Raw genomic sequence first — 16958 nt, forward strand, 5'->3', positions numbered from 1 at the left:
TATAAAATACTTGTTGTAGACCTAATGCTGCATGGATTTCACATGAAATACAATGGACTTACAGATATCAAAATTTCACATTAAGTGGTTAAATTGAGGGGGAAAAAAACAATTCTGAATTTTATGTTAAAATCCTGCAGGTTGGAAGGAAGAAGTAGAAGTGGACTTCCACCTGAGGAGAGACGGTACCAGACCCTCCTAAGAGTATTCACTTTTCTCTCTGTTCCCCCCCCCCCTTTTCCATTAATATTAACAAGTCTCCAGAGATTGGGACAACATGGATCAATTGGCTAATTATGCCCTTTGTGCATTAAGTCATAGGTCATACCATTTTAAATAATTAGCTGGTGCCATCTACACAGTAGTTTGCCAGTTCTAAGTGTGTGGTTCTATACATGTGTCTCCTCCATTTGGGAGCATCACCACTGGAAGTCCGCCACCTGAATCTGTCTTCCTGCCCATCCTGAAAAGGAACCCTGAGACTTCATCATACACCAGGCAGGAGAGGGGCTGAATCTGTGCTCCTTGGTCATGTTCCAGCAGAGATGCAGCCCAGCCCAGTAAGTGTTGAGGGGGAGACTGTGATTGAAGGAGGGCTCACTGGTAGCAATAATTCCTGTTCAGGAGGAAAAAACATGATAATAGAGAAGAAAAGATGAGATGGCACCAATATACAAGATTTGGGATCACAGTCCTCTGAAGTTAAAGTTCTTGGTTCTGGTTAGGTTGTGAGAACTCTCGTTCACAGGGCTACATCCATCTTCATTGGTTCTGGTTCTGGCTGGCATTTTTCCAATTGCAGCAGCATCTGGGTCTCTGTAAAATTCCCATGGGCACTTCTAATTATCCTGAAAGCAGTGATGAGTGTGATAAGGAGGATGACATTAGCCATAATATCATGTACTATTTCTGAGGTCATCCCTAGTGCCAGGCACTGAGGTCTGTGTTTTATGTATGTTGTTTGATTTCATTTGCATTCAGTTCAGTTCAGTCACTCAGTCTTGTCCAACTCTTTGCGACCCCATTGACTGCAGCACACCAGGCTTCCTTCTCCATAACCAACTCCTGGAGTTGGCTCAGACTTATGTCAACCGAGTCAGCGATGCCATTCAACCATCTCATCCTCTGTCATCCCGGTCTCCTCCCACCTTCAATCTTTCCCAGCATCCGGGTCTTTTCAAATGAGTCAGCTCTTCACATCAGGTTGCCAAAGTATTGGAGTTTCAGCTTCAGCATCAGTCCTGCCAATGAATATTTAGGACTGATTTCCTTTTAGGGTCGACTGGTTGAATCTCCTTGCAGTCCAAGAGACTATCAAGAGCCTTCTCCAACACCACAGTTCAAAAGCACCAATTCCTTGGCACTCAGCTTTCTTTATGGTCCAACTCTCACATCCATACCTGACTACTGAAAAAGCATAGCTTTGACTAGACGGACCTTTGTTGGCAAAGTAATATCTCTATTTTTTAATAAACTGTCAGGTTGATCATAACTTTTCTTCCAAGGAGCAAGGGTCTTTTAATTTCATGGCTGCAATCACCATCTGCAAGGATTTTGGAGCCCAAAACAATAAAATCTGTCACTGTTTCCCCATCTATTTGTCATGAAGTGATGGAAACGGATGCCATGGTCTTAGTTTTCTGATTGTTGAGTTTTAAGTCTACTTTTTCACTCTCCTCTTTCACTTTCATCAAGAGGCTCTTTAGTTCCTCGCTTTCTGCCATAAGGGTGGTATCATCTGCATATCTGAAGTTATTGATATTTCTCCCGGCAATTTTGATTCCAGCTTGTGCTTCCTCCAGCCCAGCATTTCTCATTATGTACTCTGCATATAAGTTAAATAAGCAGGGTGACAATATGCAGCCTTGACAAAGCCCTTTCCCAATTTAAAACTAGTCTGTTGTTCCACATCCAGTTCTAACTGTTGCTTCTTGACCTGCATACGGATTTCTCAGGAAACAGGTCAGGTGGTCCAGTATTCCCATCTCTTGAAGAATTTTCCACAGTTTATTGTGATCCACAGTCATGGGCTTTGACATAGTCAATAAAGTGGAAGTAGATGTTTTTCTGGAACTCTCTTGCTTTTTCTATGACCCAACAGATGTTGGCAATTTGATCTCTGGTTCCTCTGTCTTTTCTAAATACAGCTTGAGCATCTGGAAGTTCATGGTTCATATACTTTTGAATCCTGGCTTGGAGAATTTTGAGCATTACTTTGCTAGTGTGTGAGATGAGTGCAACTGTGTGGTAGCTTGAGCATTTTTTGGTATTGCCTTTCTTTGGGATTACAATGAAATCTGACCTTTTCTAGTCCTGTGGCCACTGCTGAGTTTTCCAAATTTGCTGGCATACTGAGTGCAGCACTTTCACAGCATCATCTTTTAGAATTTCAAATAGCTCAACTGGAATGAAGTCAAGTGGGCCTCAGGAAGCACCACTGTGAACAAAGCTGAGGTGATGGAGTTCATTTGCATAACCACTTGCAAATTTTAAGTGTAGACACATCATTAATACATTTTTTTTTTCCTTTGGGCTGTCCTGGGTCTTTGTTGCTGCACACAGGCTTTCTCTAGCTGCAGTGCTCAGGCTTCTCATAGTTTCTCTTCTTGTGGAGCATGGGCTCTAGGAAAAGGGACTCAGTAGTTGCGGCAGACAGGCTTACTTGCCTCAGGGCATGTGGGATCCTGGAACAGGGATCAAACCCATGTCCCCTGCATTGGCAGGTGGATTCTTAACCACTGGACCATGAAGAAAGCCTTCATTAGCACTTTAAGAAGAGGAAAGGCTTGCAGCATTTTCTGTAACTTTCTATCAGCTCATGAGTTAGATAGGGTTGGAGCCAGATTTGAAACCTGTCAATCTGGGCAGACTGACTCCAGACACAGGGCACCTGGACAGCCTTCCCCCTGCAAACCCAGAGTGACATGACTGAGCAGTCGTGGCAGAGACTCCCTGCTTACCACACCCTTCCCTTTGGAATTTTTTGGAGAACACAGAAGCTGCACTTGCTGCATCACTCATAGGAAGGATGGGTGGCTAAGATTACAGGCAAATTCATAGAGAGAAGGAACCCAGACACTTCAAGGCAGATCTCTCTGCTTATCCTGTTACTGAATTTTAACTGCTTACTTCCTTATCCACACTTATAATCCACCTACTCAATCACAAAAGGAAATATAAAGTCAGAGTCTTGTTCATTTGTACTCAGGAAAATGAAAACTTTAATAAATATACCTCAGACGTGTCTCTGATTAGACCTTGGTACCTTTGGCTTCCCTGGTGGCTCAGACAGTAAAGAATCTGCCTTCAGTGCAGGAGACCTGGTTTCAGTCCCTGGGTTCAGAAGATCCCCTGGAGAAGGAAATGGCAATCCACTCCTGTTTCCTTGCCTGGAGAATTCCATGGACAGAGGCTACAGATGGACACAACTGAGTGATTAACACTTTCACTTTTTCACCTTTGCTTAAATCTTCCAGAAACTCTGGAATTAGTGTGGGGGATTCAGAGACTGACAACTTGTTTTTTAATCCTGTGTGCTCCCCTTATTCTTAGCATATTATAGGGCAACTTCATAGTATCTCTGAGATGTAGGATTATCAAATGTGTTGATTCCTTGTTGATACAATGCCACTGAAGTAGGACTAAAGAAATAATGAATGCTTTCTATAAACGCTGGAGAGGGTGTGGAGAAAAGGGAACCCTCTTACACTGTTGGTGGGAATGCAAACTAGTACAGCCACTATGGAGAACAGTGTGGAGATTCTTTTAAAAACTGGAAATAGAACTGCCATATGACCCAGCAATCCCACTCCTGGGCATACACACCGAGGAAACCAGATCTGAAAGAGACACGTGCACCCTGATGTTCATCGCAGCACTGTTTATAATAGCCAGGACATGGAAGCAACCGAGATGCCCACCAGCAGATGAATGGATAAGAAAGCTGTGGTACATATACACAATGAAATATTACTCAGCCATTAAAAAGGATTCATTTGAATCAGTTCTAATGAAGTGGATGAAACTGGAGCCCATTATACAGAGTGAATTAAGTCAGAAAGAAAAATACCAGTACAGTATAATTACACATATATATGGAATTTAGAAAGATGGTAATGATAACCCTGTATGCAAGACAGAAAAAGAGACACAGATGCATAGAATAGACTTTTGGACTCTATGGGAGAAGGCGAGGGTGGGATGACCTGAGAGAACAGCATCGAAACTTGTATATTATCAAGTGTGAAGCAGATCACCAGTCCAGGTTGGATGTATGAGACAAGTGCTCTGGGCTGGTGCACTGGGATGACCCAGAGGGATGGAATGGGGAGGGAGGTTGGAGGGGGATTCAGGATGGGGAACACATGTAAATCCATGACTGCTTCATGTCAATGTATGGCAAAAAACACAATATTGTAAAGTAATTAGCCTCCAACTAATAAAAATAATTCGGGGGGAAAAATAAATAAAACAACTTGAGCAACAAAGTGAAAAACAAAACAAAACAAAATAATAATTACACTCATTGCTTTATAAAATACAAATTTCCAAGAACCACCCATGCTCTCTTAAATAAAAGTATTTAAGGATTCCTTCCAAGATTATTTGTTAAAAAGAAAAAAGAAATAATGGATGCTTTCTATGCAACAAATATGTGAAATGACTGTGGCTCATTTATTTCTGAATCCCCAGACCCTATAATTTGTTGTTACAGAGGAGGCACCAAGATTTTAAAAACTAATTAAATATTGAACAAATTCTTCCAATTTTGATAGAAAAAAAAGGTAGGCAATATGACTTCCACATCATGGACTTGTAACTGAAAGGTAGAGTCTGGCTGCTCACTGTTCAAAAGTCATAAACAGGCCAGGTTGGTGGAAAGGAAAGTTTGCTTTATTTTAAATGTGGGCAACTGGTGGGTGGTGACATCTGTCCAAAGGCCAATTCCCCCTCACTGAAAGTCAGTAGGGAAGAGCTTTTATAAGCTGAGGGAAGGGGCCACATGAAGAAACAGTAGAGTCAGCTCTGACAGTCATCTTCAAATTGGTCATCAGTGGCCTGACCAGCATCATCTTTGTTGTTTTAGATACAGTTCATCTTCAGTTCCAGGGTCGGTTTGTTTCCATTTCTTTGTCACAGCTCCAGTCTGGTCATCAGGTAGTTAACTTCTCCACCTGGTGAGGGTTTCAGTATGTATAAGACAGCTCACAGGATATGGCTCAGAATATTGGCTATATTCTCCTCCTTGAGGAGAATACACTTAATGAACTACTAATGAACTACTTAATGAACTAACTACATTTAATGAACAGTATTATTATTTGGTCTCCTTTGACTGTTTCTCCTTGTTTCTGCATGTTCTCATTTGTCTGATTAAATTTATTCTTTGACTAAAGTTTTTTCACAGACAAAAGGCAGACAGGGGATATGGAGGGAAGGACCACAGGGTCCTGCTATGTTTCATCCTTTCCAGAATGTCCCATAGAACCAGAGATAAGATAAAATAGTGCTTGTGTGTGTGTTTATCATGGACTGTCAATGAGACCTATTATCTTCCATTTAATAGCATCTGCAGATTCAGTGATTGAAAAACCATTGCAGAAATTTTCATAAATATGGAGGAAAAAAGAGTCAGAAAAGAAGAACATGGTACATCTAATTGCATGGACTGAGACACATTTTCTATTTCATTTCATTCTATGCTCTGATGCTCTGAGACAGAAAAGGCTTTGATCTCGTTGCCATATAAACCAGAAAACATGATTAAATCTGGTATTGCATTTCATTACTAAACACATTATCTTAACAATGCTTTAAATTCTTTAGTAAATGACCAAATATGTATAAGTTCCAAACGAGTCTTGGCTGTGACATATATTTCAGAGGTGGTTGTTAGACTCTTTTTTTCCAGGAAGGAACAGAAGCACAGAGAGGTGGAGAGATTTACACACACTCCACGTACAGGAATGAAAGATCCAGAATTAAAACTGTGATCTAGGTTTTAGGGAAGATCCAGGACTAAAACCATGACGAATGTACCTATTGTCATCCCCTCCACTGTAGCTAGTAAGTGTTTCATTTTTAACCTGTTTTATTGGTCCAGGATGTGAAATGAAGGTCGGAGAACTGATTCATTCTCTTTTGGTTTAATGAGTCTACCTGTGAATTATGGGAATGAGGCAGTAATTTACATGAACTATATAAACACTATCATTATGGATTACTGAGTTTTCTATGAACAGTCATGTTTTTCAGTCCAGTGTTGAAATCTAAGGTTGAAAATATTACATAAAAAAGATGAAAATGTGATGTGCCCATATTAAGAAATTATCACCAGGTAGTAAGTTCATAGAAAATGATTTTTTTGTTGCAACAAGTACAGGAAGTTAACATGGGTAAACATGAATATACACCAATTGTTAGAAATTGAATAATTAATCACCACTCAATATATACGAATTCTCATTGTACGACACAGAGAAAGATACAAGAATATTTGCAGGATTATTTGAGAATGTGTGTGTGTTAAGTCACTTCAGTCATGTCTCTTTGCAACTCCATGGACTGTAACATGCCAAGTTCCTCTGTCCTTGGGATTCTCCAAGCAAGAATACTGGAGTGGATTGCCATACCTTTTTCCAGGTTATTTGAGAACACTGATATAAGTAATAAAACAAATAGGAAATATATAATGCAAATTAAATATTTATTTAATATATAAATTAAATACATAAAATCATATATTATTGCATTTTCAGTTCAGTTCAGTCGTTCAGTCGTATCCGACTCTTTGCGACTCCATGAACCGCAGCACACCAGGGCTCCCTGTCCATCTCCAACTCCAGGAGTCCATCCAAACCCATGTCCATTAAGTCGGTAATGCAATCCAACCATCTCAACCTCGGTCGTCCCTTCTCCTCCTCCCTTCAATCTTTCCCAGCATCAGGGTCTTTTACAATGAGTCAGGTCTTCACATCAAGTGGCCAAAGTATTGGAGTTTCAGCATCAATTTAGTCCCTCCAATGAACACCCAGGATTGATCTTCTTTAGGATGGACTGGTTGGATCTCCTTGCAGTCCAAGGGACTCGCAAGAGTCTTCTCCAATACCACAGTTCAAAAGTATCAATTTTTCTGTGCTCAGCCTTCTTTATGGTCCAACTCTCACATCCATACATGACTACTGGAAAAACCATAGCCTTGCTAGAGGGACCTTTGTTGGCAAAGTAATGTCTCTGCTTTTAACAGGCTGTCTATGTTGGTCATAACTTTCCTTCCAAGGAGTAAGTGTCTTTTAATTTCATGGCTGCAGTCACCATCTGCAGTGATTTTGGAGCCCCAAAAAATAAAGTCAGCTACCGTTTCGACTGTTTCCCCATCTATTTGCCGTGAAGTGATGGGACCAGATGCCATGATCTTAGTTTTCTGAATGTTGAGCTTTAAGCCAACTTTTTCACTCTCCTCTTTTACTTTCATCAAAACACTCTTTAGTTCTTCTTCACTTTCTGCCATAAGGGTGCTGTCATCTGCATATCTGAAGTGGTTGATATTTCTCCCGGCATCTTGATTCCAGCTTGTGCTTCTTCCAGCCCAGTGTTTCTCATAATGTACTCTGCATATAAGTTAAATAAGCAGGGTGACAATATACAGGCTTGATGTACCTTTTTCCTATTTGGAACCAGTCTGTTGTTCCATGTCCAGTTCTAACTGCTTCTTCCTGATATGCATACAGGTTTCTCAAGAGGCAGGTCAGGTGGTCCAGAATACCTTCCTCTTTCAGAATTTTCCACAGTTTACTGTGATTCACAAGTTCAAAGGCTTTGGCATAGTCGATAAAGCAGAAATAGATGTTTTCTGGAACTCTTGCTTTTTCAGTGATCCAGCGGATGTTGGCAATTTGCTCTCTAGTTCCTCTGCCTTTTCTAAAACCAGCTTGAATATCTGGAAGTTCCCAGTACACATATTGTTGAAGCCTTACTTAGAGAATTTTGAGCATTACTTTACTAGCATGTGGCATGAGTGCAATTTGCAGTACTTTGAGCTTTCTCTGGCTTTGCCATTCTTAGGGATTGGAATGAAAACTGACCTTTTCCAGTCCTGTGGCCACTGCTGAGTTTTCCAAATTTGCTGGTATATTGAGTGCAACACTTTCACAGCATCATCTTTTATGATTTCCAGCTTAACTGGAATTCCATCACCTCCACTAGCTTTGTTCATAGTGATGCTTCATAAAGCTCACTTGACTTCACATTCCAGGATATTTGGCTCTAGGTGAGTGATCATATCATCGTGATTATCTGGGTCATGAAGATCTTTTTTGTGCAGTTCTTCTGTGTATTCTGGCCACCTCTTCTTAATATCTTCTGCTTCTTTTAGTTCCATACCATTTCTGTTCCTTATTGTGCCCATTGCATGAAAAGTTCCCTTGGTATCTCTAATTTTCCTGAAGAGATCTCTAGTCTTTCCCATTCTATTGTTTTCCTCTAGTTCTTTGCACTGATCACTGAGGAAGACTTTCTCATCTCTCCTTGCTATTGTTTGGAACTTTACATTCAAATGGGTGTATCTTTCTTTTTCTCCTTTGCTTTTCGCTTCTCTTCTTTTCACAGCTTTGTAAGGCCTCCTCAGACACCCATTTCGCTTTTTTGCATTTCCTTTTCTTTGGCATGGTCTTAATCTCTGTCTCCTGTACAATGTCATGAACCTCCATTCACAGTTAATCAGGCACTCTATCAGATCTAGTCCCTTAAATCTATTTCTCACTTCCACTGTATAGTCATAAAGGATTTGATTTAGGTCATACCTGAATGGTCTAGTGGTTTTCCCTACTTTCTTCCATTTAAGTCTGAATTTGGCAATAAGGAGTTCATGGTCTGAGCCACGGTCAACTCCTGGTCTTGTTTTTGCTGACTGTATAGAGCTTCTCCATCTTTGGCGGCAAAGAATATAATCAATCTGGTGATGTCCTTGTGTAGAGTCTGCTCTTGTGTTGTTGGAAGAGGGTGTTTGTTATGACCAGTGTGTTCTCTTGGCAAAACCCTGTTAGCCTTTGCCCTGCTTCATTCTGTACTCCAAGGTCAATTTTACCTGTTACTTCAGGTGTTTCTTGACTTCCTACTTTTGCATTCCAGTCCCCTATAATGAAAGGGACATCTTTTTTGGCTGTTAGTCCTAAAAGGCCTTGTAAGTCTTCACGGAAGAACAGACTGGTAAAAAAAAAAAGGGGGGGGGTGGGGAGTACATCAAGGCTGTATATTGTCACCCTGCTTTTTTAACTTATATGCAGAGTACATCATGAGAAATGCTGGGCTGGAGGAAGCACAAGCTGGGATCAAGATTGCCAGGAGAAATATCAATAACCTCAGATATGCAGATGACACCAACCTTTTGGCAGAAAGCGAAGAGGAACTAAAGAGCCTCTTGATGAAAGTGAAAGAGGAGAGTGAAAAAGTTGGCTTAAAGCTTAACATTCAGAAAACTAAGATCATGGCATCTGGTCCCATCACCTCATGGGAAATAAATGGGGAGACAGTGGAAACAGTGTCAGACTTTATTTGGGGGGGTTCCAAAATCACTGTGGTTGGTGACTGCAGCAATGAAATTTAAAGACGCTTACTCCTTGGAAGGAAAGTTATGACCAACCTAGATAGCATATTAAAAAGCAGAGACATTATTTTGCCAACAAAGTCCATCTGGTCAAGGCTATGGTTTTTCCAGTGGTTGTGTATGGGTGTGAGAGTTGGACTGTGAAGAAAGCTGAGCACTGAAAAATTGATGCTTTTGAACTGTGGTGTTGGAGAAGACTCTTGGGAGTCCGTTGGACTGCAAGGAGATCCAACCAGTCCATCCTAAAGGAGATCAGTCCTGGGTGTTCATTGGAAGGCCTGATGCTGAAGCTGAAACTCCAGTACTTTGGCCACCTTATGCGAAGAGTTGACTCATTGGAAAAGACCCTGATGCTGGGAGGATTTGGGGGAAGGAGGAGAAGGGGACGACAGAGGATGAGATGGCTGGATGGCATCACTGACTCGATAGGCATCAGTCTGAGTAAACTCCAGGTGTTGGTAATGGACCGGGAGGCCTGGCGTGCTGCAATTCATGGGGTCGCAAAGAGTCAGACACGACTGAGCGACTGAACTGACTGACTGAGGTCTTCACAGAACTGTTCAACTTTTGCTTCTTCACCATTAGTGGTCAGGGCATAGACTTGGATTACCATGATGTTGAATGGTTTGCCTTGGAAATGAACAGAGATCATCTGTCATTTTTGAGAATGCATCCAAGTACTGCATTTCAGACTCTTTTTTGGTCATCTGAGTTAAATTCGCCCATTTCAGTCCTTTATTAGTTCACTGATTCCTAGAATGTTGACGTTCACTCTTGCCATCTCCTGTTTGACCACTTCCAATCTGCCTTGATTCATGGACCTGACATTCCAAGTTCCTATACAATATTGCTCTTACAGCATAAGACCTTGCTTCCATCACCAGTCACATCCACAACTGGGTGTTGTTTTTGCTTTGGCTCCATCTCTTCATTCTTTCAGAGTTATTTCTCCACTAATCTCCAGCAGCATTTTGGACACCTACCGATCTGGGGAGTTCATCTTTCAGTGTCCTATCTTTTTGCCTTTTCATATTGTTCATGGGGTTCTCAAGGCAAGAATGCTGAAGTGGTTTGCCATTCCCTTCTCCAGTGGACCACATTTTGTCAGAACTCTCCACCATGACCCGTCCGTCTTGGGTGGCCCTACATGGCATAGCTCATAGTTTCATTGAGTTAGACAAGGCTATGGTCAATGTGATTAGATTGGTTAGTTTTCTTTGATTGTGGTTTTCAGTCTGTCTGCCCTCTGATGGAGAAGGATAAGAGGCTTATGGAAGCTTCCTGATGGGAGAGACTGACTGAGAGGAAAACTGGGTCTTGTTCTGATGGGTGGGGCCATGCTCAGTAAATCCTTAATCCAATTTTCTGTTGAAGGGTGGAGCTGTGTTCCCTCCCTGCTATTTACCTGGGGCCAAACTATGGTGGAGGTAATAAAGATAATGATGACCTCCTTCAATATATCCCATGCACGTACTGCTACACTCAGTGCCCCCAACCCTGCAGCAGGCCACCACTGACCCACACCTCTGCTAGAGACTCCTGGACACTCACAGGCAAGTCTGGGTCAGTCTGTTGTTGGGTCCCTGCTCCTTTATCCTGGGACCTGGTGCATAAGTTTCTGTTGTGCTCTCTGAGAATCTATTTCCCAGTCCTGTGTAAGTTCTGGCAGCTCTATGGTGGGATTAATGGAAACCTCCTCCAAGAGGGTTTATGCTATACCCAAGTCTGCTGCACCCAGAGCCCGGTCCCTGTGGCAGTCCACTGCTGACCCATACCTCCACTGGAAACGCTCAAACACAGTTCTGTCTCAGTCTCTGTGGGGTGTCTGGGTCCTGGTATGCACAAGGTTTGTTTGAGCCCTCTTAGCATCTCTGGCGGGAATGGGGTTTGATTCCTAATGTGATTTCCCCCCTCCTACCGTCTTGCTGGGACTTCTTCTTTGCCCTTGGATGTGGGATATCTCCTCACAGCCGCTCCAGAGCCTACCACCTTACTGGGGTTTCTCTGACCTTGGACATGAGGTATCTCCTCATGGCTGGTCCAGGAAAGCTTAGCCACCACTTTTGACCTTGGACATGGGTTATCTCCTCCCAGGGGCTTGCCACTCCAACGCACCATGTGCAATTAATTAAACAATATTGATTGAAATTTGAAGTCCACCAAAGATATGAAGTATATACTAAATGACTTCTAAAAGACAACTCTGATATTTAAGTAATCCCCATTTAATGAAGAGGGAAGACAGAAAATCAAAGATGATAAAACTCTGAATATCAAATAAACTGTGTTCTGATTATGAAGATTCATTTTTAATTTAGAATCCAGATGACATAGTCCTGCATTTCATAGATATTTGTAAATATTCTAAATTAAGGAAATATCTAGAATTGTGTTTGGGAAAAAAATAAGATTTACATAATGACATAATTTCTTTATATTTTAATTATTATATATTTTCTTAGAAGGAGAAGAGAATCTCTCATTCTGTTATTTCTAACCAGTAGGCTGTATTTAACTGAGATCATGGATGTATTATCTCTAATGTTGTTTCCTTTCACTTTTCATGAAGGTTTATAAGAGTGTATAGACAAAAATGAATAACATAGAGGCCAGTGAGGAAACAATTGTAAGACAGAATTTCTCATACTGAGAAATATTGCTGAAGGTGCTCAGTCACCCCGTCGTGTCCAACTCTTTGTTGCCCCATAGACTGTAGCCCGCCAGGCTCCCTCATCCAAGGAATTCACCAGACAAGAACACTGGAGTGGGTTGCTCTTTAGAAATCAATTGCTTGAATCCAAAATATAGATGCAGGACTACATGACCATTTACATATTTCCTATTTTTCCAGCCATTTTTTCTTTTTCCAAAGGTGTCTGAGCTACACAGGACTGGAAATCTAACCAGTGTCTCAGAATTCTTCCTCTTGGGCCTCTCAGATGATCCAGAACTGCAGCCTCTGCTCTGGATCCTGTTCCTGGCCATGTACCTGGTCACCATGCTGGGGAACCTGCTCATCATCTTGGTTGTCACCTCTGACCCCCACCTCCACAACCCCATGTTCTTCTTCCTCTCCAACCTCTCCTTGGCTGACATCGGTTTTGTCTCCACCACAGTCCCCAAGATGATTGTGAACATCCAGACTCACAGCAGAGTCATCTCCTATGTGGGCTGCCTGACACAGATGTCTATTTTTATCCTTTTTGGATGTATGGATTGTCTGCTTCTGTCTGTGATGGCCTATGACAGGTTTGTGGCCATCTGTCACCCACTATACTACACGGTCATCATGAACCCTCGTCTCTGCTGCTCCTTAGTTTTGGTGTCTTTTTTTCTTAGCCTTTTGGACTCCCAGGTGCACAATCTGATTGTGCTACAACTTACCTACTTTGAGAATGTTGACATTTCTAATTTCTTCTGTGAGCCTTCTCAGCTACTCAAGCTTGCCTGTTCTGATCCTTTCACCAATAACATAGTCAAGTATTTTGATGGTGCCATTTTTGCTTTTCTACCTTTCTTGGGAATCTTTTTCTCTTACTACAAAATTCTTTCCTCCATTCTGAGAATCCCATCAGGTAGGAGGTATAAAGCCTTCTCCACCTGTGGCTCTCATCTGGCAGTTGTTTGTTTATTTTATGGAACCGGCCTTGGTGTGTACCTCAACTCAACCATCTCAGAATCTCCCAGGAAGGGTGCAGTGGCCTCAGTGATGTACACTGTGGTCACCCCCATGCTGAACCCCTTCATCTACAGTTTGAGGAACAGACACATCAAAAGGACCATGTGGAGGTTTTCCAGCAAAATATTCTAGTCTCACTGTCTGTGTCACCCATTTGGAGTGTAGGTTGGAAAATGTAGCAACATTTACATCTGAAAATTCTACCTCTCTCATGACATCATTTTTGTAGCTCTTAGGGCCTTCTTGTCTCTCTTTGTTTTACACCTGAATATTACTTCTTCTGATGTGTTTTTAATGGGGCTGGGAGAGTATCCTGGGATTCTGTAGATGTTAGAACTACTGATTGACTGAATCTTATTATACTTAACGAGGAGTATCTAGTTTATCATGGTAATCCACATTCTAGAAAGATGAAAAAACTCCCTTTTTACAGAGTTAAATATTATATATTTTTCCCAAAGCTGTTGTTTATTTTCCAGCAGATTACTATGTTTTAATTTTGTGCATGCAGTCTATGTATGAGGATGCATGTCACTGCTTCTCAGCCTTGGCTTTTATCAAAATCATCTGGAAGGTTTAAAAATACTATTTCCCAACATTATAAATCAACTATACTACAATGAAATAAATTTTAAAATATACTGACAACTGAGTCTCATTGCCAAAGATTTTTATTTAATTAGACTTGCATGTATCCTGAGCTGAGGAATTTTTTTTAATTGTCCTTATTTTTTTTTATTTATTTTTGGCCACATGGTGTAAAATATGATGTCTCAATTCCCACAGTAGGGATTGAACCACAATGAGATATCACTTCACACTTGTCAGAATGACTATTGTCTAAAGACAAGAGATATTTATTATCCACATAACACACACAGTGAAACAGCACAAATGAACTCAAAACTGGCCAGTGTTGTATATTTAGTATGTAGTGGAACTATGTCTGAATCCAGAACCCATGGTTTTTATCATTACACTATACTGCCTCCAGAGATCAGAGAATTCTGAAGTACCAGTTAGGAAAAGCAGGCTATGTGTGGTTGGTTAGGGAACTGCCAGGGTCAACTGGGGCTGAGACAGCATTTTGGGGTGACCTTCACTTGGCATCTTCTAGGCAAGCAAAGGAAAGCTTTTCAACCATCCACAGAAAATTGAATGTGTTACAATATTACTTCTTGTTTTATGTTTTGGTTTTTTTGGCTTTGAGGTATATAGCATCTTAACTCCCCAACCAGGGATCAAACTCTCATCCCCTGCATTGGAAGGTGAGGTGTTAACCACTGGACTATCAGGGAAGTCCCTCATTAGCTATTATGGAAGAACATTTGCACATGTAAATGAGAAAACCTACAAGAATATTAATTGTGCATTGTATGATAATACAAAAAAAATGGAAATGTATTTAACTCACAGATTCAAACAGAATACAATTCTGCATCTTAGTGATTAAGAATGTTGGAGCTAAGGCTAAACTGCCTAGTTTGAATCCAGATATCCAGATACTACATTCAGAAAACTAAGATCATGGCATCCAGTCCCATCACTTCATGGCAAATAGATGGGGAAACAGTGGAAATAGTGACTGATTTTATTTTGGGGGGTTCCAAAATCACTGCAGATGGTGATTGCAGTCATGAAATTAAAAGACACTTACTCCTTTGGAAGGAAAGTTATGACCAACATAGACAGCATGTCAACAAAAGTCCATCTAGCCAAGGCTATGGGTTTTCCAGTGGTCATGTATGGATGTGAGAGTTGGACTATAAAGAAGGCTGAGCACCGAAGAATTGATGCTTTTGAACTGTGGTGTTGGAGAAGACTCTTGAGAGTCCCTTGGACTGCAAGGAGATCCAACCAGTCCATCCTAAAGGAGATCAGTCCTGAGTGTTCATTGGAAGGACTGACACTGAAGCTGAAGCTCTGATACTTTGGCCACCCAATGCGAAGAGCTGACTCATTTGAAAAGACCCTGATGCTGGGAAAGATTGAGGGCAGGAGAAGGGGACGACAGAGGATAAGATGGTTCGATGGCATCACTGATTTAGTGGACATGAGTTTGGGTAAACTCCAGGAGTTGATGATGGACAGGGAGGCCTGGCGTGCTGCAGTTCATGGGGTTGCAAAGAGTCGGACACGACTGAGCAACTGAACTGACCTGAACTGAGCCGAACCCAGATACTAGTAAAATAAAGAATCTGCCTGCAAAGAAGGAGACCGGAGTTTGATCCCTGGCTCGAGAAGATCCCCTGGAGAAGGGAATGGCAACCCACTTCAGTATTCTTGCCTAGAGAATCCCATGGACAGAGGAGCCTGATAGGCTACAGCCCATGCGGTAGCAGTCAGACACGACTGAGTGTCTAACACTTTCACTAGACTATTAGCAATGGTGCCATGAGAGTCATTCAATCTTTTTTTCCTCAACCCAGTTTTATTGAGATAACTGACATACAGTATTGTATAAGTTTAAGGTTTGACGTAACACATCAAAGGTTTGACTTAACACATGATTTGACTTCAACACATCATGAAACAATGACCATAATGGGTTTAGTGAATAACTTTCATCTCATATAGATAGAACATTAAAGAAACAGGGGAAAAAGAAAAAAAAAACACTTCTCTTCATTGTGAGAACTCTTAGGATTTACTCTTTTATCAACTTCCATATATAATGTATAACAATATTATCTTTGTCCATGTTGTACATGGACATGTTGTACATGAACATGTACATGTTCTACATCCCTAGAACTTATTGTTTTTAACTTTTTATTTTGTATTGGGTTCTAGTTGATTAACAATGTTGTGATAGTTTCAGGTGGACAGCAAAGGGACTGAGCCATATATGTACATGTATCCATTCTCCCCCAAACTCCCATCCCATCCAGGCTGCCACATATCATTGTGCAGAGTTTCCTGTGCTATACAGTAGAACCTTGTTGGTTATCCGTTTTAAGTATAGCAGTGTGCCTAGTAGCTTTATATGATAGTAGCTAAATTTTATAACTAAGAGTTTGTACTTTTTGACTACCTTCATCCAATTCTCTCTTCCCCAACTCCCACCTCTGGTAGCCACCAATTGTATTTATTTTTCTATGAGTTTGTGTGTTTGTTTTTTGAAGTATAATTGACCTACAATACTATGTTAGTTCCTGGTACACAATATAATGATTTAATATTTCTATACATTTCAAAATGACCATCATGCTAAGTCTAGTTGTCATCTGTCACCATATGAAGATATAACATAGCTGTCAACTACATTTCCTACATAGTACATTTTATATCAGTGACTTATTTATTTTGTAAACTAAAACTTTGTACCTCTTAATGTCTTCACCTATTTCTATTCCCCTCTTTCCCTCTCTGGCAACCACCCATTTGTTCTCTCTGCCTATGACTCTTTCTATTTAATTATATTTATTTGTTTTGATTTTTAGATTCCACATATAAGTAAAATCACACAATACTTTTCTTTCTCTGTTGGACTTATTTTACTTAGCATAATACACTCTAGGACCATTCACATTGTTGCAAATTGCAAGATAGAATTCTTTTTCATGGCTGAGTAATACACCATTGTGTGTATAAATATACCATGTCTCTTTATCCATTCATCTGTTGGTGGGCAGTTAGTCTTCTTCCATATCTAAACTGTTGTAAATGATGCTA

General features: G+C 40.8%; 1 protein-coding gene across 1 annotated transcript; it reads left to right on the plus strand.

Annotated features, from left to right (window-relative positions):
- The first annotated feature begins 9885 nt into the window (after positions 1-9885).
- Positions 9886-13415, plus strand: LOC136155711 (olfactory receptor 7E178-like). The gene is made up of 2 exons (XM_065917727.1): positions 9886-9905; positions 12494-13415. Exons 1-2 carry the CDS (start codon positions 9886-9888, stop codon positions 13413-13415), a joined length of 942 nt encoding a protein of 313 aa, XP_065773799.1.
- The last annotated feature ends 3543 nt before the right edge of the window (positions 13416-16958 follow it).

This window comes from Muntiacus reevesi, chromosome 1, assembly GCF_963930625.1.
Source record: "Muntiacus reevesi chromosome 1, mMunRee1.1, whole genome shotgun sequence".
In the NCBI taxonomy this organism is placed as follows: Eukaryota; Metazoa; Chordata; class Mammalia; order Artiodactyla; family Cervidae; genus Muntiacus; species Muntiacus reevesi.

Excerpts from the sequence above, each read along its gene's own strand:
- LOC136155711 (XM_065917727.1), top strand. The coding sequence starts at position 9,886 with ATGCTGAAGCTGAAACTCCA. Across the intron at positions 9,906-12,493 it reads ATGCTGAAGCTGAAACTCCA|GACTGGAAATCTAACCAGTG; the intron begins GTACTTTGGCCA and ends TGAGCTACACAG.